The sequence below is a fragment of the Pelophylax lessonae genome, assembly GCF_965119305.1.
Source record: "Pelophylax lessonae genome assembly, chromosome: 13".
NCBI lineage: Eukaryota > Metazoa > Chordata > Amphibia > Anura > Ranidae > Pelophylax > Pelophylax lessonae.
The window spans coordinates 142,838,179-142,861,809 of NC_138780.1; the positions used below are offsets into that span (position 1 = coordinate 142,838,179).

Consider the following 23,631-nt stretch of genomic DNA (forward strand, 5'->3'; position numbering starts at 1 on the left):
TTGTTCCTGTGAGATCTTCAAGCAATTATGCTGGAGCTGGGCGACGGACTGGATGTTGAGATCCAGTGGTCACCCCAGCCAGCCTACGAGCGTGTGCAGGCCCTAGCTCCGCGCTGGGTCGGCTGCGACATAGTCCCACTGGACGGGAACTGGCCCCGCAAGTTAAACGTCTCGCCAGGTCGCCTACGACCAGTCAGGAAACTGAGTCGCGGCGTCCGTATTGGTCGACAGCCCCCCCACCTCGGTGGAGAGGGGTTCTGTTAGGAGTGGGTGCCTGCCTGTTCCGGTATGGTGAGTAGAATGTTCCCCCTCTCCCCCTGTCGGTTTTGGGAATAGATACGGGCCCCTCTGTGGATGTCCGGACCCTCATGATCCGGGGTTCCCCTCCATCCAGTGACATACTTCACAGATCTCCCCCTTGCTAGCGTGAGTGGCGAGTAAGGTATACCATTCCAGGAGGCTTTGTTTGGGAGCTGACAATCTATATGAGTCTGTCACTGCAAGGAAAGTCTGCATTGTAAAAACAGCATTCCAGGTGGCTCAGCAAGTAGAGTCATTGGCAGACAAACTGGAGCTCCCAGGGGACTAAGGATCCATGACTGATGCGGTCAGGGATGGAGACAGGGCGCCGCTGGCGTTACTGTTAAAACAGTCGTGCAGAGGGGTGATACTATCAGGCACCTACCTATTGCACGGGAGTCCTCTAATAGCGATGTAGCTGTATCACGGAGCCACCATACTGCCGCAGGCCACCATACTTCCGCGGACCGCGCGGGGCCGCCATTTTGGCGTAGCCTAATGTCTCCTGCATGGCGGCGGCCATCTTGGACACCCAGCTACCTCGAGGAGTAGCGGTGGGAGTGCTGGAAGGCGTGTAAAGGGGCGGAGCCGCCTCCTTTACCCGGGTAAATCGATCCACAAGACTTCCTGTTCTGTAAGGACAGCGCTGAGAGCAGTTCGGTAGAAGCTTCTGTGCATCAGGTGGTGAGCCCTTGGGGTCTCTCTCTCTCTGTGGGGGTCCGAAGCAGGTGGCACTGAGGGGCGCTGTTGCGCTGGGGGATTACATACAAAAAAAAAAAAAAAGTTTTATCTTTTTGCAATCCTTGTTTGCTGGCAAGTGTTCCTGGATTTGTCATGGACCCTGCTACACATGTATCCCCACCTGATCCCCTCGAGGTGGCCGCAGGACCCTCCAGTTCTCCACTTACTATTGATGCATTGTCAGCGGTTTTGGAGTCTTTTGTATCCCGGGAGGAGGTGGCCTGTCAGCGACGGGGGGCTAAAAAGCGACCCCCGCCTACCCCTATTTCGTCTGACACTTCAGATACAGATTCTGAGCCTGTCGCGGCGGCTGCAGGTCCCTCTTCTGGGGCTAGTGCCTCGTATCCCATATACTCGGATAGCGAGGAAGACATTTCTCCCTCCGCTATAGCGCAAGATGAAGCGCTGGTAGATGCACTGATTGTGTCTGTGCGGGAAACTTTAAGACTCAAGCTTATACCTACGGAAGCAGTTGATACTGAAATTGCTTTTGGTACTCGCAAGCCTACCAAGATGGCAAAGGTGTTTCCTTTGCCCAAATGTTTTCAAGATATAATTAAGGAAGAATGGGTCCGTCCAAAACGAACCCCTGGTATTTCCAAATGGATTGCTAGACGCTATCCGTTTGAAGAATCCCTCCTTAATAAATGGACGGTACCACCGTCGGTGGATTCACCGATTTCCAGATTAAATAAAGCTACTGTTATCCCGGTGGAGGACGCTCCGTCTTTTTGGGATCCAGTGGACCGTAAAGCGGAATCTATATCCCGTTCTATATTTTCCCTGATAGGATCAGCCTTAAGGCCAGTGTTCACCATTGCTCTGGTTGCACAAACATCGACAGAGTGGACCAAGTTGTTACGCCGAGATCTGGAGGGGAGAAGTCTCCCCCCGGCAGTATCGAACTTGCTGGAGCAGATGGTACAAGCGCTACAGTTTGTCTGTGACGCCGCCCTGGACGCAGCTCCATTAATGGGGCGCGTATCAATCTCGGCGGTGGTCCTTCGGCGCATGCTGTGGTTAAAATGCTGGTCGGCGGATCAAGCTTCCAAAAAAGCTTTGACTAATCTCCCCTTTCAAGGGGATCGCCTGTTTGGTGCCACCTTGGATGAGATCATCAAGGGTATCACTGGTGGCAAGAACACCTTTTTACCACAGACTACTAAGGGGAAAGGACCTCGTCACAGACGGGGACCTTCCTTTTCCGCTCATAAGAAGTTTTTTCGCTCCTCTGGGGCGGGCGATAAGGCGAAGTCCTCAAAAGCCCCCCCAGGGGGTTTCAAAGGGCGCTGGTCGAGTAAACAAAGGTCTGGCCCTGCCAGACCTGAAGATAAGACCAATACAGCCTGAAGGTGCGCCCCCACCCAGATCTGGGGTGGGGGGACGTCTTCACCGGTTTCCGGACCCATGGCTCTCCAGGATTCCAGACAAATGGGTTCAAGAGGTCATACGGTCGGGATACAAGATCGAATTTCGATCACTTCCACCGGTGCGGTTCTTCCCTTCCAATATCCGACTATCCCCGGACCGCTTAGAAGCTTTTCGGGGGGCAGTGATGGATTTAATGCAACAAGGAGTGGTGGTCCACGTTCCTTGGACAGAACGTTTTCAGGGGTTCTATTCGAACCTATTCACAATACCCAGAAAAGAGGGCAAGGTGCGTCCAATTCTGGACTTGAGAGCACTCAATCATTTTGTCCAGGTGCAAAAATTCAAGATGGAGTCCATTCGCACAGAAATGGCCTCCCTGCATCAGGGGGATTTTCTGGCGTCCATAGACATCAAGGATGCCTATCTTCACATTCCCATTTACGCAGGACATCAGCGTTTTCTTCGCTTTTCCGCGGGAGAGAACCATTATCAGTTTGCGGCGTTACCCTTTGGTCTCGCCTCTGCTCCCCGGGTCTTCACAAAGGTCTTGGCCCCAGTTTTGGCACTGTTGCGACAGCGGGGCATTTCGGTTCTAGGCTACCTAGACGACCTTCTACTCCGTGCGGAGTCTCCACAGGCTCTGTTGCTAAACTTGGAAATCACTATGATCTCTTTGGAAGAGTTTGGGTGGCTGGTGAACCGGCAGAAATCATCCCTGGTCCCCACCAGGAGACTGAACTATCTGGGCCTAACTCTGGATACATCCTTGGCAAAAGTGTTTCTCCCGCCGGAGAAACTCCGGAAGATTCAGTCGACGTGAAGTTATTATTGACCGTCAACTGGCCTTCCCTGCGAACTTGCATGAGGGTTCTGGGACTGATGGTGGCCTCCTTCGAGGCAGTACCGTTTGCCCAGTCTCATACCCGGATTCTTCAAAAAGAGATTCTTCTCAAATGGAACCGGAATCCCGATTCCCTGGACAATCGGATCCGGCTGAGCGAACGGACCAGGGAATCTCTGGTTTGGTGGCTTCGGTCACCAATGCTCAGTCAAGGGAAGTCATTTCTTCCAATCTATTGGACGATTGTCACCACGGATGCCAGTCTATCCGGGTGGGGTGGGGTTCTCGGCAGACGATCTGCTCAGGGGCTCTGGTCCCTGGAAGAATCCAGGTTACCAATAAATGTATTGGAACTGAGAGCGATCAGACTTTGTCTGATTCACTGGACCGAGCAGCTCCGGGGCAGCCCGGTGCGGATCCAGTCGGACAATGCCACGGCCGTGACTTACGTCAATCACCAGGGGGGCACCAAGAGTGTCCTGGCGGCCATGGAAGTGGCCAGCATCCTTCGTTGGGCGGAACGATTTGTTCCAGCCCTCTCCGCGGTATTCATTCCGGGGGTGGAGAATTGGCAGGCAGATTTTCTCAGCCGTCAGATTCTGGATCAAGGGGAATGGTCTCTTCATCCAGAGGTATTTCACCAACTGTGCCTTCGTTGGGGCACCCCAGATGTGGATCTGTTGGCATCTCGACTCAACAGGAAGGTGCGGAGGTTTGTAGCCCGCTCCCGCAATCCTCTAGCGGATGCCGCAGACGCGCTGGTCGCCCCGTGGGGGCAGTATCAGCTACTGTATGCTTTTCCTCCTCTCAAATTGCTGCCGAAACTTCTTCGCAGGATAGAGGTGGAGGGAATTCCAGTGATCCTGGTGGCTCCGGACTGGCCTCGTCGGGCTTGGTACGCCGACCTGGTCAGGCTTGTCGCAGATGCTCCTTGGCGACTTCCCCTCAGGGAGGATCTGCTGTCTCAGGGACCGATCTTCCATCCTGCTTTACGATCGCTGGCTTTAATGGCCTGGCTGTTGAGACCCAGGTGCTGAAGGACAAGGGGTTGTCAGCTTCAGTTATTCCTACTCTAATTAAAGCGAGGAAAGCGACTTCCAGAAAAGTCTATCATCGCACATGGAAGTCTTATATCGCGTGGTGTGAATCCCTTGGGTTTCCTCCACGTTCTTACTCGGTGACCCGAATATTGGCTTTTCTGCAACAGGGGGTTGAGCAGAAACTGGCCTTGAGCACTATCAAGGGTCAGGTTTCAGCATTAGCAATCTTCTTTCAGAAGCCTCTGGCTACTCATTCCTTGGTGCGGAATTTCATCCAGGGGGTGCGACACCTGGCTCCGCCGGTGCCGCGCGCCCTTGCCGCCCTGGGATCTTAATTTGGTGTTGTCGGGTTCTTCAGAAACCTCCCTTTGAAAATATTAGGGAGATTCCCTTGCTTACTCTATCCCAGAAGGTGGCCTTTCTGGTGGCTATCACTTCTGCACGCAGGGTGTCAGAACTGGCCGCATTGTCCTGTCGTTCCCCATATCTGGTGGTTCATAGGGATAAGGTGGTTCTTTGTCCGAATCCATCCTTCCTCCCTAAGGTGGTTTCAGATTTTCATCTAAATGAGGATATTGTGCTATCTTCCCTGTGTCCTAAGCCCAGTCATCCTCGGGAGTTTGCGTTACACTCCTTGGATGTGGTTCGGGCGATTAGGGTGTACTTGACTACTACGGAATCTTTCCGTAAGACGGATTCACTGTTTGTGATCACGGATGGCCCTAGAAAGGGGTTGCCTGCGTCTGCCGCGACTATCTCCAGATGGATCAGACAGACGGTGGTACAGGCTTATTCTATTAAGGGTCGGGTTCCTCCGTTCCCTGTTAAGGCGCACTCCACTCGGGCACTTAGTGCTTCCTGGGCCTTCCGCCATCAGGCGTCAGTGGTTCAGGTTTGCAAGGCGGCTACCTGGTCGTCGGTTCATACCTTTACAAAATTTTACAAAGTTGATGTGCTGGCATTGGCGGATGCCTCTTTTGGCCGCAAGGTTCTGCAGGCCGCTGTTTGAGGAGACCGGTGGTCTACCTCGAGGGTTTTTTTCTGTTGGGTTTTCAGTTGAGTCTCATCCTTTTGTCTGATGAGCCTTTAAGACTTCTGGTTGGCACCGGTTGGGCCTTCTGGATTGGATTTTGATTTCCGTTACCCCACCCCTCATTTGTGGCACTGCTTTGGGACGTCCCTACTGATATTAATCAAAGAGGACTGCGTCTGTCAATGAGCGACAGAGAAAATTGGATTTTTGACTTACCGTAAAATCCTTTTCTCTTAAGCTCATTGACAGACGCAGTACCCGCCCCTCTATTTTGAGTTGGGTTGGGTTAAATTCTCTGACACTGCTTTGTGACATAACTGACATCCTGTAGCAGGGAGAGAGAGGATATACCCTCTGGGACTGCCCCTAAGGTGTGGCCAGAACGTTTTTCCTGCCTAGTGTCCTACTCCTGTAGGGGGCAGTATAACCCTACTGATATTAATCAAAGAGGACTGCGTCCGTCAATGAGCTTAAGAGAAAAGGATTTTACGGTAAGTCAAAAATCCAATTTTTAAAATAAAACACAGGGACAGGAGCACCTGTCATTAGGAAACACAACGTTTTTATAGGACATTAACCACTTCCCATTGGCGCACTGCATATTTACGTCGGCAGTGTGGCTCTCCCAGGCAAAATCACGTTAATTAACGCCATCTGCCTGAGAGGCCACTAGGGGGCGGGGGCGCGCCGCTGGAGGCGCGCTCCCGCCCCTGATCGTCAGCGGGGAAGCCAGTGTGGGTGTCAGGCGGCTCCGATTACCGACTGACAGTGGTTATCTTTCCCCGCTGCCATTACTAGTAAAAAAACAAACAAAAAAAAAACAATAAAAATGACATAAATCTTTCCCACTATTAGTAAATGCAATAACTTTTGCGCAATCCAATCAAAATACGCTTATTGCGATTTTTTTTTTACCAAAAATATATAGCAGAAAACAAATTGGCCTAAAATGTTAAAAAAAAAAATAGATTTTTTTTAATTTTTTTGGGGAATGTTATATAGCAGAATGTGAAAACAAATAGTTTTTTTATTTTCAAAATTGTCCCTTTTTTTTGTTTATAGCGCAAAAAATAAAAATCACACAAGTGATCAAATACCACCAAAAGAAAGCTCTATTTGTGGGAAAATAAGGACGTCAATTTTGTTTGGGTACAGTGTCGTACAAGCGTGCAATTGTCCGTTAAAATATCGCAGTGTCGAATCGCAAAATCTGGTCATTAACCACCTCCCACCCGGGTCATTGTACATATACGGCCGGGTGGGAGTCTCGTCCTTCTGAATGGACGTTCCGGAACGTCCTTCAGAAGGAGCGAGATCGCGCCGCCGCGGGCACGCGCAGCGGCGCGATCCCGATGTGCCTGTGTCCCTCGGACACAGCGCAACAAGATGCGTCAGGAGGGCCCTGTGATTGGCCCTCCTGATCACATGACGGCTGTGTCCAATCACAGCCGTCATGCAATGTAAATAGCCGTTGTAACGGCTTCGATCTCTTCTCCTCCCTGACAGATCCTGTCAGGGAGGAGAAGAAGAGGATCGATACTGGAGCTGGGGGTGATCAGTGAGTATTTCTAAGTACTCACTGATCACAGGGGGGGTCTGTGCTGGTAATCAGATGATTGATTACCAGTGCAGCCCTGGGGGGAGGGGATGCCACTAGAGCCACCAGGGATGCCCACCCATGACCACCAGGGATGCCCACCATGGCCACCAGGGATGGCAAACAGCCTGCCAGTAGTGCCCTCCTATCAGTGCTGCCCACCAATGCAATATATCAGTGCTGCCCACCAGTGCCCGTTATTGCCATCCACCAGTGCTGCCCACCAGTGCCCATTATTGCCCACCAGTGCTGCCTATCAGTGCCCCCCATCAGTGCCCCCCATCAGTGCCAATCAGTGCCGCCCATCAGTGCCAATCAGTGCCGCCCATCAGTGCCCACCAGTGCCTATCAGTGCCGCCGATCAGTGCCCATCAGTGCTGCCTATCAGTGCCCATCAGCGCTGCCTATCAGTGCCCACCAATGCTACATATCAGTGCTATCTATCAGTGCCACATATCAGTGTCCATCAGTGCTGCATATCATTGCTACCTATCAGTGCCCATCAGTGCTGCATATCAGTGCCACCCCATCAGTGCCACCCAATCAGTGTCTCCTCATCAGTGCCTGTCAGTGCGGCATCATCAGTGCAGGAAAAAACGTATCTATTCACAAAATTTTATAACCTAAACAAAAAAACTTTTTTTTTTTCAAACTTTTCTGTCTTTTTTTATTTGTGCACCAAAAAAGAAAAAACCTGACAGTGATCAAATACCACCAAAAGAAAGCTCTATTTGTGGGGAAAAAATGACACAAATTTGGTTTAGGTACAATGTTGCATGACTGCGCAATTGTCATTCAAAATGCAACAGCGCTAAAAGATGAAAATTGGTCTGGGAAGGAAGGGGGTTTAAGTGCCCAGTATTGAGGTGGTTAAGCAGGAAAATCTTCCGGTCCAGAATTGTGTAAAAGTAATTTCAGCAGCAGGAGGGGAGGGGGCACTGACACAGGAGCGGACAGACAGACAGGCAGGCAGGCAGGGAGACAGGGGGGGGGGGGGGGGGAGACAGAGGAGGACAGGAGAGCTACGGATGATGGAGGCGCGTAAACTGACCACGGTATCAGACCATGGGAAACTGTGGTCAGTTTACAGGAGGAGGGCAGAACCAGGAAGGATCAGCCAGGTTTTTTAGGGGATACGGGGGGCCAAATTACACAGTACAAACACTGTGCTGTGTAACATGCTTTAAAGTAACAGGCTTTTTTTTTTTAAGGTAACAAATACTTTAATATCTTACTAACAGGGGGCTTGTCAAAGAGAGACCACTGCCTGCACACAGAGACCAAGGGTCCTCCTATGCAGCAATCTAGAAGGGGACGGGCTTTTCTACTCAGGCTGTGGCTGCTTTTTAATGGAAACAAGCTGTAAGATTTTGTTTTGATGCACTTGGAATGTGTTTAACTAATTTTAAACTAAAAGTTAATTAGGCTTTTATCTAGCAAGAACAACATCTAGTGGTTATCTTTTCATCTCATCATTTACATTCCCACTGCACATGCTATAAATAAAGAAAAGGACTCTATAAATAACAAATTAAAACTAAGGGATGTTTCAAATATTCTGTGCTTGACTCATTTGCATCTAAACATTTGAGCTGAAAATAATTTTAATGCAACGTGTAGCCAAGAAAATGTTTTGTTTATACCCATATATGTACCAATGAATATTTGCATACAAAGTTGTTAAAACCTTGCTTCATCTCAGCTACGCCTCTATACTGAGCGTAAATGGCACCGGAGTCCTGCAAGACATGTTAGTTATTCCCAAAACAAATTCTATGAGTTTTCTCTTTTTTCAGGTGCTGAAATCTGAAGTCTCATCGGTTGTTATGAAGTATTGGATCACTTTTACCCTTCAGATTGTGTTTTCTGGTCACAAGCAAAATCATTGAACTGCTAATGCCTTAAAGCAGGGGTGTCAAACTAAACTTCATCTCGGGCCACATCAGCATTATGGTTGCCCTCAAAGGGCCAGTTATATCTGTAAGATTAGATGTCCAGAGCACCCCACGCTCCCTTACATGAGATGTCACGAGCTCCCCCCCCACCAACAAAAGTCAAGAGTCACCCACCCTTCCTTACATCACAATGCACCCCCTTACCTTGTGCTGCTGCCAGGAAGAAGATGCAGGTGGATCTGGGAGGAAGAAAGTAGAGGGTTTGGAGAAGGACCAGAGGAGGGCTGGAGTCAGCTTCCAGAGTCTGCTGAAGGCTGAGACCAGGGGAGGCAGAGAAAAGGTGGTGTTGCGGCTGCACAGGGAGGTGCAGGATCTGTAGGAGGAGTTCTGCTCTCCTCTCTGCTGCAAACTGCTGTGAAGGGGAGGGGAGGGGCAAAGACTAGCCTTTCTGCTGCTGCACAGAGAAGCGCTGGATCTGGCAAAAGAGTTTTGTCCCCTCTGCTGCCGACTACTGAGACAATGTGGGAGCAGAGATAAGAGGGGTGCTGCAGCTGCAGGAGAGGTGCGAGGGCCACATGAAATGGCCTGGGGTGGGGGGCTGTATTCAGCCCACAGGCCTTGTGTTTGACACCTGTGCCTTAAAGGGTAACTGGTGTATAATAAAACAAAAAAAAACACTCTTATTCCTTGTTTCAACCTTTTGGAATTGCTGTCACAGGAAGGGAGAAGAAAAAAGAGTTTACAAGGAACATGCTAATAAGCTGAGTGAGTATAGTGACAGAGAAATGAGTTCATCAGTCTAATACTGTCTTCTTTTACTGTCCAGGCACAGGATGAGAGAGATCACCGGTGTAGATGCAGAGCTATGATATGACCAGAGAACAGCAATATTTACATTGTGCAGCATTCTCTGGTGGCTCCAGCCCAGCCATGGAGACTGTATCTCATCAAGTCAACACAATCTTCAAGTGCATATGTACCCGAGCTCAGCTGTGCACACTAAAGTATTTACAGTACATATCCCCAACATGCAGTAAAAGCACTTTGAAACAAGCACTCATTCACCTCTTTAGCTATACAGTAGTCATTGTGGATAAACTCATCTTCAACGATCACAACAGAGGCACTGAAATCATAGCTCTTCTATTATTTTCTACTGCTGCAAAATCTTGACAGCCTACCAGATTTGTAATATAAACACACAACAGGTGCTTGTAAGTGGAATGAGGTTTAGGGTAATTGCCTGTTCACCTGCTGGCTGCAGTGGACCTCCAGCTGTGCATTAATTTATTTGTTAGTGGTGGTATTCCTACCGCCTCTAAAAAAATTTCAGCTTCCAATTCAGGGCTGTAGTTTCAAGAATGGTGGCATCCACTGGAGTCCTAGCAATCAAGGACGCGTCCATGGCCCTTGGCAGATACATGTAAACAACGGGGCCAGCGATGATAACTGATGTCATTGACCAAATGAGGCCATGTGGCTGTAATAATCAATATTTCCAAACTTTTTATATGCTCAGCAAACAGAACCCAGGCACCTTCAACCCTCATTGTAAGCTTATATAAACTTGATAAAACCCATACTTCAGTCTTTGTTGTGATTTTGAGGATGAATTTCTTGCTAGTGCATCTAGGGAGATCAAGGATAGCTTGTTTAAAGCTCTTTTGCTTTTTAAGAATTGTAATCCCTTTTCTACTAATGGTTTAGCATTAAGGCTCTAATTGTGCAAAAAAAAAAAAAAAGAAAAAAAAATTGGGGGAAAAACAACCCTTTCCATATATAAAAAGAAAAATTTCCCTCCCAGAATAAACTCCAAGTCACAACAATGATGTGGGATGATCTGGATGACATTTGCATTCATCACACAAGTGCTCACATAAGTGAATGCAACACATCTTAACTTTTAGTGATCACAAACTAGTGATCGACCGATATCGGATTTTCGTTGTCGATACCGATATGGATATTTTGGCCATTGAATATAGGTATCGACCGATATTGGCCAATATTTTTGTACATTTTTTTTATTTTTACACTTGACAGGTACTGTTGTGGAGGGATCTGGGGGTCTAAAATACCCTAAACCCCTTCTCTGCACTTAAAAGCATTCAAATCGCCAAGTTACAGGCACCCCCTTTCACACTTCAGGGTCCTCTACCTAGGTACCCTCTCTAATACTTCAGGGTCCTCTGACCAGGCACCCCTTTAACAGTTAGCTGACTCCTGGATCCCTAGAACCTTCTCCAGAGTGGTCCCCTCTTACTCTAGGCAGACCCCCAGGGCCAGTCCACAGTACTCACGGCCTTTGTAGGCTTTCCTGAAACTGGACCCCTCTCTCTCTCCACTGGTTCTCGGCACACCGGATCCCCTCTGCAGCTCAGCTTTGCACTCTTTGGATTCCCAGGCCGGGACACCCAGGACACCCGTTTCCTCTGACAGGAGGAGAGACAGTCGTACTCTCCCTCCTGGGACTCTGCTTCCCGCTAAAGACGCTGCGTCATGCGTTCCCTTCAAACTTATACAGACTCCCAGAATCCTCTGAGGCAGAATCTGCCTTCTGGGGTAGATACATGCCTGACTGAGCCACTGATTGGGTTTCCTCCACTGCCCTATGAGAATCCTCTCACAGAGCCAGTGGGGAGACTCCCCTCTCCGTAACCTCACCTGGGAGACATGACAGTCCAGCTAAAATCATGGCCCTGCTGTTAAGCACCCAAGGCCCATTATACTTTACCTAGCACCTACCTGTAGGGTGCTACAAATAAATAAGGGTCAGATCTTACAACTGTACTGTATGGTTCAAACAGAGGAAAAAGATTAAATGGAAAAAGTGCAATAAAAATGTACAACATACCAGGAAATTCATAATGGAATGGGCCAATAACTATGTCACACTACAGAAGTTCCATAATATTCAGCCAAGAAAACACATTAAAACCCATTTGAAGGATTTCTCTCTATTTATAATTACGTGGGAAAGCCAGGATGCCTGTTACATTGTTGTTCTACTCTAGGCAACTAACTTGGGATGGCATGCTGTAAAGGTCTTCCATTGTGGAGGAATATTTTACAATGCAGAATGACAAGTAGAAAGTACAGACCTGCCCTAGAGACAATCTGGAAGCCCTGCCAAATAGGACTTTCAAGGATCATGAGAAAGTATATAACACAAAGTGAATTCAAAGCCAAAACTTTTTTTTTTTTTTTAAAGAAGCGTGTGGTGGTTAAGAGTTAAAATTAGCCCCTATTAGGCTTTTATTACTGTCTGTTTCTGTTAGGGAGATTTACCCTCTTTATTTGTCCAGTGGATCATTGTCGTCAGAACTATATATGAAAGAAAATGCAAACTTTTCATTTTTCACATGGATAGGTGTGGAAATCTAGTAATGGGGGACATTTGTTCTGGTGACAACTAAAGGGGCATTTTCCTTACTTTGGACAAATTCCCTTTTACTGCCTGTTGTGTCTACAGGACAGAAAGTAATGGGAAATATCCACACTGGGACACAGATGGAAAAAAAAAAATTATAACACATTTTTTTATCAATTTCTTGTTCTATTTAATAAGAAAAAGAGTTTTGAATATTAAATGCCCCCATCGTGGAGAAGGTTGAGCCAAAATCAATTTTTATTGTGTTTTTCATATTCAATTTACCTCCATCATCCTTTTGCTAGAATTTTTACATACAGTTTCCCCAAAACATACTAATGCTAATTGTGAGCTTTCCTCTAAGAACAACCCTTCTTTCTGCCAAGTTTTTGCTTGTTTGCGTGGTTAGTGCAAACTCCAAAATTCCCCCCTATCCCCCCCCCCCCCCCCCCACCTCCTCTTTTTTTCTCCATCTTCCTACCAGTTCCTTATCTGCTTTCTGATCCTCCTATCTCAACTCATCTTCAGTCCCCTTCCCATATCCCTTCTGCTATATTTACAGTAGTGAATGACCGATATCGGTTTTTCGTTGCCGATACCGATATTTTGGCCATTGCATATCGGTATTGGCCGATATTTTCGTACATTAATTTTTTTTTTTTTTATCACTTGACAGGTACTCTTGTGGAGGGATCTGGGAGTCTAAAAGACCCCAAACCCTTCCTCTGCACTTAAAAGCATTCAAAATGCCAAGTTTGGCTGTTTTGAATGCTGTCACTTTTTTTTAATCTGGCCCCGAGTCATGACATCACTTCCGGGTTTTTACATGGAGATCCAACCAGAGCCGAATGCGGCTTTGATCGGGTCTTCGGCAGCCGGACAGGCTGGTTGCCCAGGTCTCCCGGTGGAGACCCGAGCGAGCCGCGGAAGGCGGTGGGAGGGGGGGGCGTCCCTCCTGCCCCTTGTAATGACAGCCGAGCGGCTTCTCAGCCACATCGGTTGTCATTACAAGACAGCCAAGCGTCGGCTATTTGCGCCGGTACCGGATGTGATGCCTCTAGCTGCAGGCATTACTCTGGTACAAGCACTTTCCAAAATATCGGGGAAGGTGCATATCGGCCCTCTATATATCGGCTTTGCCGATCACTAATTTACAGTATGTGTGTATTGTACCTCAGCAGGGGCAGACTGACAACTCATGGGGCCCCCAGGAAATAGGAGACCATCTCTAAATAACAAGGACCGTCTCTAAATAACAAGGACCGTCTCTATATAGCAGCGACCATCTCTACAAAACCTGGACCATCTCAATATAGTAGAGACCCTATCTACATAACAAGGACTGTCTCTTTTATAACTGGGACCGTCTCTACATAACTGGGATTATCTCTATAAATCCTGGACAGTCTCTATATAGCCTCAACTGTCGCTATATAAAATGGACCATCTCTATATAGCAGGGACCGTTTCTATATAACAAGGACCGTCTTTATATAGCAGGGACCATCTCTATATAACTGGGACTTTCTCTACATAACCTGGACCATCTCAATATAGTAGAGACCGTCTCTATATAACAAGGACTGTCTCTACAGACTATCCTTACCAAACAGGGATTAAAGCTATGATATATACACTTAGTAGAGGGATAGAAGACAATAAAATGACAGAGGGGTTTGTTTATAAGATGGGGCTGTCCCTCCTAACTTCTTGCCGCTGGAGCTATAGCAAAAAGATGGCTACAGTGCGGTCCTAAATTGCCGGGAGGGCGTCCATGTATTTCCTGCCATGCATGTGATGCCTGTGTGTCCCCTGCGGGGCGCGTGCAGCTCACTCTGTGAGGAGGGAAAAAAAAGGAATACCGCATGAAGTAAACGGGACATCGGTTCCACATACTCCAGACCCACTGCTGCAAAGCAGTGCCCACCAGTGCCACTTTCCAGTGCCACCGATCAGTGTCACCAGAGCCCATCAGTGCCACCTATCACTGCCCCTCAGTGCCAACTATCAGTGCAGCCTCAGTGCCCATCAGTGCCAACTATCACTGCCCATCAGTGCTGCCTATCAGCACCCATCAGTGCCACCTATCACTGCCCATCAGTGCTGCCTCATCAGCACACATCAATGAAGGAGAATATGTATGTGTTTGCAAAATTTTATAACAAAACTATGAACTTTTTTTTTTAATTTTCGGTCTTTTTTTGTTTGTTTAGCAAAAAATAAAACTCCTATATTTTTTTTTTTCATACTTTTTATTGTCCGCATTAATTGTCGGCATTAATGTCCATCTGTCCCGCTGACAGCTGATAAGTCATCCATTGTTGAGGACTCTGTGGCTCTCTTTAGCAACCAGCTAGCAGTAAATTATCGCATAAAAAACTGTGGTAATTACCGACCAATAAAACAAATACTGCATTCGTTATTTAATGCAAAATTCTTAATGAATCGTACTTTCACAACTGATTTACCTCAAGCATTATTTTATCTCATTTTATTACCTGTTATTTGACTCCTAATTAATTGACCCCTATGTCTTTCATGAATCATCAAGGTTCTCAGATAATTCTTTATCAGTGCCAATTTGCTGGATGGGCTTTATCCCGAACAACTAGTGAGCATCATGCTCAAAATATATTCTATGAGCTACATTAACACTTGGAAAGGTATCAGCAAGGCTTCATCATGTAAAAAAACTGCCTACTGAGATGGAGTGAGACATGACTGGAGCATGGCAAAGGCTGCAAACTGCAAGCTTTCCTCAACGAACATACTAATGAAAGCCTGAGGGAAAATAAACGTAATTTTTTGTCTGGGACCCCCTCTGACAGGGGAGCCCAGGGCAATTGTCCTTTTTGCACCCTTATAAATCCAGCACTGCCCTACCTCTACAAATTAAACAGAACTGCACGATAACATGTACTAAATATTGCCTTTCAACTTATCCGTATGATTACATAATTTACATATATTGCATTTTAATATACACCTAATCTATGTAACCAATGCTTGTTTTATGTTTCAATAAAAAAAACAAAAAACAAAGGGAGAATAAAGTTTTGGTTTTAGATATACTTTAGGTTGAATCAAGTGATCCTATTGAATTTACTTGCCTGGAGTTGCTCTTTATATCCCATTCTATCAACAGCCCATCTAACCCATCTGTGTGGAATTGTAACTATTAGCATGCATAAAGAAAGGGATGTATTCCAGAGATAAGACTATAATCCTGCCACTTTATAAAACTCTGGTCCGACCACATCTGGAGTATTCTGTCCAGTTCTGGTCGCCAGTCCTCAGGAGGGATGTGTTGGAGCTGGAGAGAGTCCAGAGAAGGGCAACTAAACTGATTAGGGGATTGGAGGACCTTAATTATGAAGAGCCTCTGCAATCGCTTGATTTATTCTCCCTGGAGAAGAGACGCCTGAGGGGGGACATGATATAAATATCTCAATGGGGATCTCGGCATAGAAAAACAGCTATTCAGTCGAAGGGATTGCATGAGAACTTGAGGGCATACAATGCGATTAGAGGAGTAGCATTTTAACCTCAGGCAACGTGGGGGGGTTCTTTACTGTTAGGGCTTCAAGATTGTGGAATACCCTACCACAAGAGGTGGTTTCTGCGGGAAGTATGGTGGCTTTCAAAAGACTCTTAGACGTACATCTCAAGGATCAGAACATTCAGGGCTATGTGAGATGATTACAGCCACACACACCTACACAGGTTGAACTGGATGGACTATTGTCTTTATTCAACCTCACCTACTATGTAACTATGTAACTATGTAACCAAGATGACAAATTAGGAACTAATGGGAGATAGTCTCTCTATCTCATTATTTTTGAGCCATTGATACTTTATAACTGGTTTCCTTACCTTAATCAGACGTTCCACAGCATCGTGAGTGAGACATGTATAGTTCTGAAGGAAGTCCAATCGATGGCGTTCCGTTTCCACCTTTACATTTGACTCTGACTCTTGTTCCAACATCTGAAAAACCATTGCCCCAGCCAGCAGGTACATGAAAAATCCAGCAGCCAGCAGGGCGCTTTTTAAAAGCCCAGAAAAAAATTTTCCTCGCTTTTTCCCAGTGCTTCTTTTTTCAACTGTTTCCATTGCCACAGCACTTAAGCGGACTGTGAGAATCAAGAAACTCAGTGCCCTAAATACAATATACCTGAGCGTTTGTTTGGAGGGTTCAAGGACCTGGCTTTCCCAATGGGAGTCCGTTTATGGAAGCGAAAGACTTCACGAGGAGAGTTAGGGAGGAGCGATGAGCTCTCGCTGTAAACTCTTTTGTACTTTGAATTCTGACACAGTTTACATTTCCTGCAAATATAAGCAGGACAGAGCAATTATTACGCAATAACTTGAAGTGACATGCACTAATTAAAGAAATTCTTACCATAGTTTACAGGGTGTATCTGCCTTTTATTGTGTCTGGCAATAGAATAGATGCCATCTGCTAGAGAAGACCCATATTATCTGTGGATATATATAAAGGACAAAAGAAAATGAGCTGAACAGCCCCGTCACTTATTTCAGAACTTCAAATGAAAGGTGCACAGGACAATAATATGGCATTTTTGGCAGCAATGATTATTTATTTTATGTATTCATATAGCAATGGCAGAAAAAGCTTTCAGTATTGCATTACTTCCACAGTAGCACAGACACACACACAATAGCATCAAGAGATTATTTAATGACTATGGCTTATGAAAGGATACCTGGCTATAATACTGCAGGAACATAATGTGTTTTAAAGTTCAAATCCATCTCCTAAATAAAAGTAAAAATATCTATTGTCCAGCATTTCCAAAAATAAAAAATACTCTTACTGCCATACCTACCTCCCCTCTTGCACTGTCCCCTGCGGACCACTCCAGACATTCGGTGCTGCTTGTCTTACAGACTAAATGATGGCCAGCACTATATAAGTCACATGCAAATAATAAGGGGAGTGAGTGAGGAGATTCTTCAATTAACTAGTTAGCACTCAACAGAAGGGAGAGGCCAGGAGCACAGACAAGAGACCCGAGAAGACGAGGATCTGCGCCATTCTGTGCAAAACCAACTGCACAGAGCAGGTAAGTGAAACATGTTTGTTATTTTAAAAAAAACAAAACAAAACAAAAAAAAATAAGACTTTACAATCACTTTATGTTGCAGTTCAGTGAGTATAATAAATATTTGATCCCCAAGCAAAACATGACTTAGTACTTAGTGGAGAAGCCCTTGTTAGCAAGCATAGAGGTAAGACGTTTCTTGCAGTTGGTAACCAGGTTTTCACAAATCTCAGGAGGCATTTTGGCCCACTCTTCTTTACAGATCTTCTCTAAATCCTTAAGGTTTTTTTGCCGTCTCTTGGCAACTCAAAGTTTCAGCTCCCTCCATACATTTTCTATAGGATTTTAAGGTCTGGAGACTGGCTAAGCCAATCCATGACCTTAATGTGCTTCTTCTTGAGCCACTCCTTTGTTGCCTTAGTGGTATGTTTTGGCCCATTGTCATGCTGGAAGACCCATCCATGACCCAACTTCAGCGTTCTGGCTGAGGGAAGATGGTTACCATACAAGATTTTACAATACATGGCTCCTTCTATTGGTACTTCAGTGCGGCAAAGTTGGTCTTTACCTTTAGCAGAGAAACAGTCCCAAAGCATAATGTTTTCACATCTGTGCATGACTGTAGGGATGGTGTTCTAAAGGTCACAGTCAGCATTTTCCTTCCTCCAAACACGACGAGTCCCCCTCCTCAAGAAGGCACATGTACAGTAATGCCAATGAACATCTAAATGATTCAGCAAAGGATTTGGAGTAAGTTCTGTGGTCAGATGAGGCCAAAATTGAGTTCTTTGGCATTAACTGGACTCGCTGTGTTTGGAGGAAGAAAAATGCTGACTATGACCCTAAGAACACCATCCCTACAGTCAAGCACAGAGGTGGAAAACATAATGCATGGGGGCTGTTTCTCTGCTAAAGGTTCAAACCGACTTTGCCACATTGAGTGGCAAATGAATGGGGCCATGTATTGTAAAATCTTGAATGAGAACCTTCCCCCCTCAGCCAGAACACTGAAGATGGGTCGTGGATGGGTCTTCCAGCATGACAATGACCCAAAACATGCCACCAAGGCAACAAAGGAGTGGTTTAGGAAGAAGCTCATTAAGGTCATGGAGTGGCCTAGTCAGTCTACAGACCTTAATCCTATAGAAAATGTCTGGCGGTAGCTGAAACTTTGAATTGCCAAGCAACAGCCAAAACATTTTAAGGATTTAGAGAAGAGTGGGTCAAAATCCATCCTGAGATGTGTGCAAACTTGGTCACCAACTACATGAAACATCTTACCTCTGTGCTTGCCAACAAGGGTTTCTCCAGGCAACTGTAATAATGCTTTCATCTCCTCAGTTTTTACACAGGAAAAGAAGGGGTATAACAACCAAACTGTACTGTTAGTAACACGTCACAGGATGTAACCTTGTGGCTTACAGAAGTCGTGTCCAGAAAAGACTAGAAAAACTTAACACAAAAAAAATCACCAGGACCTGACGGCTTGCACCCGAGAATCCCTTAAGGAACTCAGTCAGGCTATAGCCAGACCGCTATTCCTAATCTTTATGGACAGCATACTGACAGGAATGGTACCAGCTGACTGGCAAAAAGCCCATGTGGTTCCAATATTCAAAAAAGGGCAGAGGTATATTCCTGGTAACTACAGACCTGTCAGCGCAACATCAGTAGTATGTAAACTGTCAATGTGAAGCGAGGAAAGCTGATCAGTGGCATCCCCTCACAGGGGAGATCTGTACAGGTATTTAGGGCACTTATCATTAGTGCCCTGATTACAGTAGAGCCCCAGCAGTGCCTGCACATCAGTGTCACCAATCAATGCCCATCAGTGACACCAATCAGTGCCCATTAGTGATGTCAGTCAGTCGTGCCTTTTAGTGCCCATCAGTGCCGCCTATCAGTGCTCATCAGAGCCAAATATCAGTGCTACCTATCAGTGCCCATCAGTGCGGCCTATTAGTGCCTTCTCATCAGTGCAGCCTCATTAGTGCCCAGCAGTGCAGCCTATCAGTGCCCATCAGTGCCGCCTCATCAGCACACACCAGTGAAGGAGAAAAATTAACAGAAACGAAGAAACTTTTTTTTTCTTTTTTTTGAATTTTGTTTTTTTGTTCCCATTTTTTTTTTTTTTATCAAAAAAATAAAAAACCCAGCAGTGAATAAAAAACAAAAACAAACCAAAGCTCTATTTGTGTGAAAAATTATACAAATTTAATTTGGGTACAGTGTTGCATGACCGTGCAATTGTCATTCGAATTGCGATGGCGCTATAAACTGAAAATTGGCCTGGGCAAGAAGGGGGTAAAAGTGTCCAGTAATGAAGTTGGTAAAATCTTAAAAGTGTAAAGCTTTCTTTATTCTTTACACAACCTCTCTGACAGAACTGAAAGCTGAAAAATGGCCTGGGCAGGAAGGAGGTGAAAGGGTCCGGTTTTAAGTAGTTATTAGTAAAATGAAAGTTCTTGGTGATTTATGCTTTTGCTGCCTATATTTTGTCTTTATATTTGGCTCCTGGCACCTGGTGGTCTTTTTTCTATTTACTGCCAAACTCCTTCTGTGGACTGAACTTTGAGACCTAGGTGTCTTTCCCTTCCTTATACCACCAGGGGCAGCTTTCTGCACCCTATTCACTGTTATATTGCAGTCAGCATATTGTTGCCTATTACCCATTTTGATTTTATTAATCATTTATCACTATAATGCATATTCAATCGTCTCTTTATAGCAACTATTTTGGGTGCCATCATGGTTTGCCCACCCACGTTGAATCTGCTTCCTGTTTGTCCCCTTGAGTTCTCACTGAGTCACCCTTTCACAGCTCCTGGGTGAGACCCCCTGGCAACCACCATTCGGAAATGTTGTCATATTTATTCTTAGCTGATTTGTAAGTATCAGAGCCCCTTTGGCAGCTTTTGATTTTGGAATTACTCTATATATATTACGAGATACCATTAGGTATGTTACATACGGTACTTGATGTTTTATCTTCCAGATACTATAAATGCACCATTTTATCCTTTACCATTTTATGTTTAATGTTACCATTTTATCCTTTTTGTATGCAATATTTATTAATTTATTAAACAAAAATGTTGGAAACTAGTTATTCATTTGTCATATGTGCTATGCCTCATTTAAAAGTCTTAAGGCAAATAAATTGGTTGTGCAGCACTGTCCCCATAGGGCTTGCTGTGTGATGACTTGTTGGGCCTCCTCTGATTACCTGCAGATAGTTCACACATTCATCTTTACTCCTAATGGCTCATTACTCAATAAACAGTCCAGGGGTGTTGGTATTTTGTATTTCTTGTGGAACTTGAATGGGAGAAGGGAATAGTGGGATACTCCAAATGGAACTATTTACAGTTGGTAAGAACAACTCTCACTTGGTCTCACCAGGTTACTTGTGGAAGCAGTCACACTGCTTTGACCATACTGCCACATGTATGGAAAGGGTTAAGTCTCCTTGCACTTTCTCCAGCAACAGACTTGATGAACTACTTTATCTTCAGGATACTCTCTAGCATCCACTTTACTGACACACGTTCACTGACTCTTCTAGCTGCAGGGATGGCCCCCTCAGGTCAGGCCCCTTGACACAAATCTGTACTCACTGTATGCAAAATCAGATCCTTCCAGTGTCTCCCTTCCAATCAGCTCTACAGAACCTCTGGGTTCAGTTCCTCTCTAACTCTTTAGGCCCTCAAGAACACCACCTGAGGCCGCATGGCAACTTCTACAGAGGAGGAGGCAGCACCCCGTCTCTCTGGGATCTTGCTCTCCACCTGAAAGACCCCGAGCACATGTGCTCTGGGCATTTATACATTATCCCAGAATGCACCGAGGCACTTTCCTCTGCCAATCACCATGGCTGTTCTAAATGCCTGTGCACTCATTTGTCAGGTTTCCTTCCACTGTCCAATATACCTCCCTATTGGACCAGTGTGAAACACTTCAGACAAATGGAGCTGCACCTGAGCACAATGAGCAGACCTCACTAGCAGATCCTGTTCTCTTTTAGGCAGAGAACAATTTAGATTTACCTGGCAATCCTTCTGGTAAGCAGAAAAGATCTCTCTCTCTCTCTCTCTCTCTCTCTCTCTAGCACCTACCTAGGAGGGTGCTACAGTTGTATGGAGAACGTTTAATGCCCTTCAAACTTTAAGGGGGTAGGAATGTGGCCAGTGGGAGTAGTAAATGCCCCAGCATTAGTTGTTGGTCAGCGGAAGTAAAAAATGTACATTATTGGTGTCATTGGGAGGAATAGTGCTACACTATTGGTGTCATTGGGAGGAATAGTGCTACACTATTGGTGTTAGTAGGTGAAATAGTGCCAGATCATTGGTGTCAATGGGGGGAATTCTGCCCCATCATTGGTGTCAATGGGAGGAATTCTGCCCCATCATTGGTGTCAATGGGAGGAATTCTGCCCCATCATTGGTTTCAATGGGAGGAATTCTGTCCCATCATTGGTATCAATGGGAGGAATTCTGCCCCATCATTGGTGTCAATGGGAGGAGTTCTGCCCCATCACTGGTGTCAATGGGAGGGCCACAATTTGGAGACCCTTGATTTAAGTGATATGGTTATATTTTGTGCACATTTAATTTAGGTCACATTTTGCTGCAAAATTCACAAATATTAGAAATAACATCATACCCAGGGCATATACAGTATAATCTCTGCAACTGTACATTAAAACATACCTATATTGGGTAATCCTTCCTTTTTGCTTTTACATACACAACATACACTATGCAGACATAATTAACATGCATGATTAAATGCTAAAAACAGGGGAAAAACTAAAGTGGTATTAAACTCTCATTTAAAAAAAAATGCTGACAGGTAGGGTTTCTACGACAGAAGAGACCGATCAGTCTCTTCTGCTATAAATATTTCCTTCTGCCTGTCCTCTGTAATATACACTGATCTGTGCACTAGACCAGTTTCTGTCTGACAGGCAGCTGTACACACTAAATATTTGGATTGTGTGTACAGGTGACCCCTGTTTTCCAATGCTGCTGGTCTGCGCAGTGCATCCTTTAGCCCCTGTGTCCGCCTGGGAGACGCCTAGGCTCTGACCACAATCTCATGCAATGGGAGAGCATATAATTATGATGAAATGATAATATAAATAATTTGTTTGGTGACAATGCATTGTATACAATGCCTACACATTGTTCTCTCCATTATATCACAATACTGTACCATCCTTTCCTGAATAAGCGGCTTAGCCGCAAATCGCGTTGACAAAGAAGGAATGTTTTACTGCATACTACTGTAGAGGAGCTGAAATGTTAAGAAAACCAATCTGGTTTGATTGATGCCAAGTTTAAGCATTCTCTTATCTTATGGACAGCTCCAGCTCTTCTATATCTTCCTCTTTATGATGTGCCAAATGTGTTTTCTATGGGTGAAAGATCTGGAATGCAGGCTGGCCATTTCAGTACCCGGATCCTTCTTCTACACAGCCATGATGTTGTAATTGATGCAGTATGTGGTCTGGCATTGTCATGTTGGAAAACGCAAGGTCTTCCCTGAAAGAGACGACGTCTGGATGGGAGCATATGTTGTTCTAGAACTTGGATATACCTTTCAGCATTGATGGTGCCTTTCCAGATGTGTAAGCTGCCCATGCCACAAGCACTCATGTAACCCCATACCATCAGAGGTGCAGGCTTCTGAACTGAGCGCTGATAACAACTTGGGTTGTCCTTGTCCTCTTTAGTCCAGATGACATCGCGTCCCAGTTTTCCAAAAAGAACTTCAAATTTTGATTCGTCTGACCACAGAACAGTTTTCCACTTTGCCACAGACCATTTTACATGAGCCTTGGCCCAGAGAAAACGCCTGCGCTTCTGGATCATGTTTAGATATGGCTTCCTTTTCGGCCTATCAAGTTTTAGATGGCAACAGCGAATAGCACGGTGGATTGTGTTCACCGACAATGTTTTCTGGAAGTATTCCTGAGCCCATGTTGTGATTTCCATTACAGTAGCATTCCTGTATGTTATGCAGTGCCGTCTAAGGGCCCTAAGATCGCGGCATCCAGTATGGTTTTCCGACCTTGACCCTTACGCACAGATTTTGTTCCAGATTCTCTGAATCTTTGAATGATATTATGTACTGTAGATGATGATAACTCCAAACTCTTTCAAAATTTTCTCTGAGAAACTCCTTTCTGAAATTGCTCCACTATTTTTCGCCGCAGCATTGGGGGAATTGGTGATCCTCTTCCCATCTTGACTTCTGATAGACACTGCCACTCTCAGAGGCTCTTTTTTTTCCCCAATCTAGTTGCCAATTGACCTAATAAGTTGCAAATTGGTCCTCCAGCTGTTCCTTATATGTACATTTAACTTTTCCGG

At 45.5% G+C, this 23,631-nt stretch overlaps 1 protein-coding gene across 1 annotated transcript in view; it reads right to left on the minus strand.

Annotated features, from left to right (window-relative positions):
* The window catches only part of LOC309543280 (potassium channel, subfamily K, member 16-like), a 41,922-nt gene extending 25,405 nt beyond the window's left edge, over window positions 1–16,517 (minus strand). Inside the window, exon 1 of the mRNA XM_082242738.1 lies at window positions 16,065–16,517. Coding sequence (XP_082098864.1) covers window positions 16,065–16,304 — 240 coding nt within the window. The 5' untranslated portion in view covers window positions 16,305–16,517. The remainder of the gene's footprint in view (window positions 1–16,064) is intronic.
* Window positions 16,518–23,631: the final 7,114 nt, after the last annotated feature.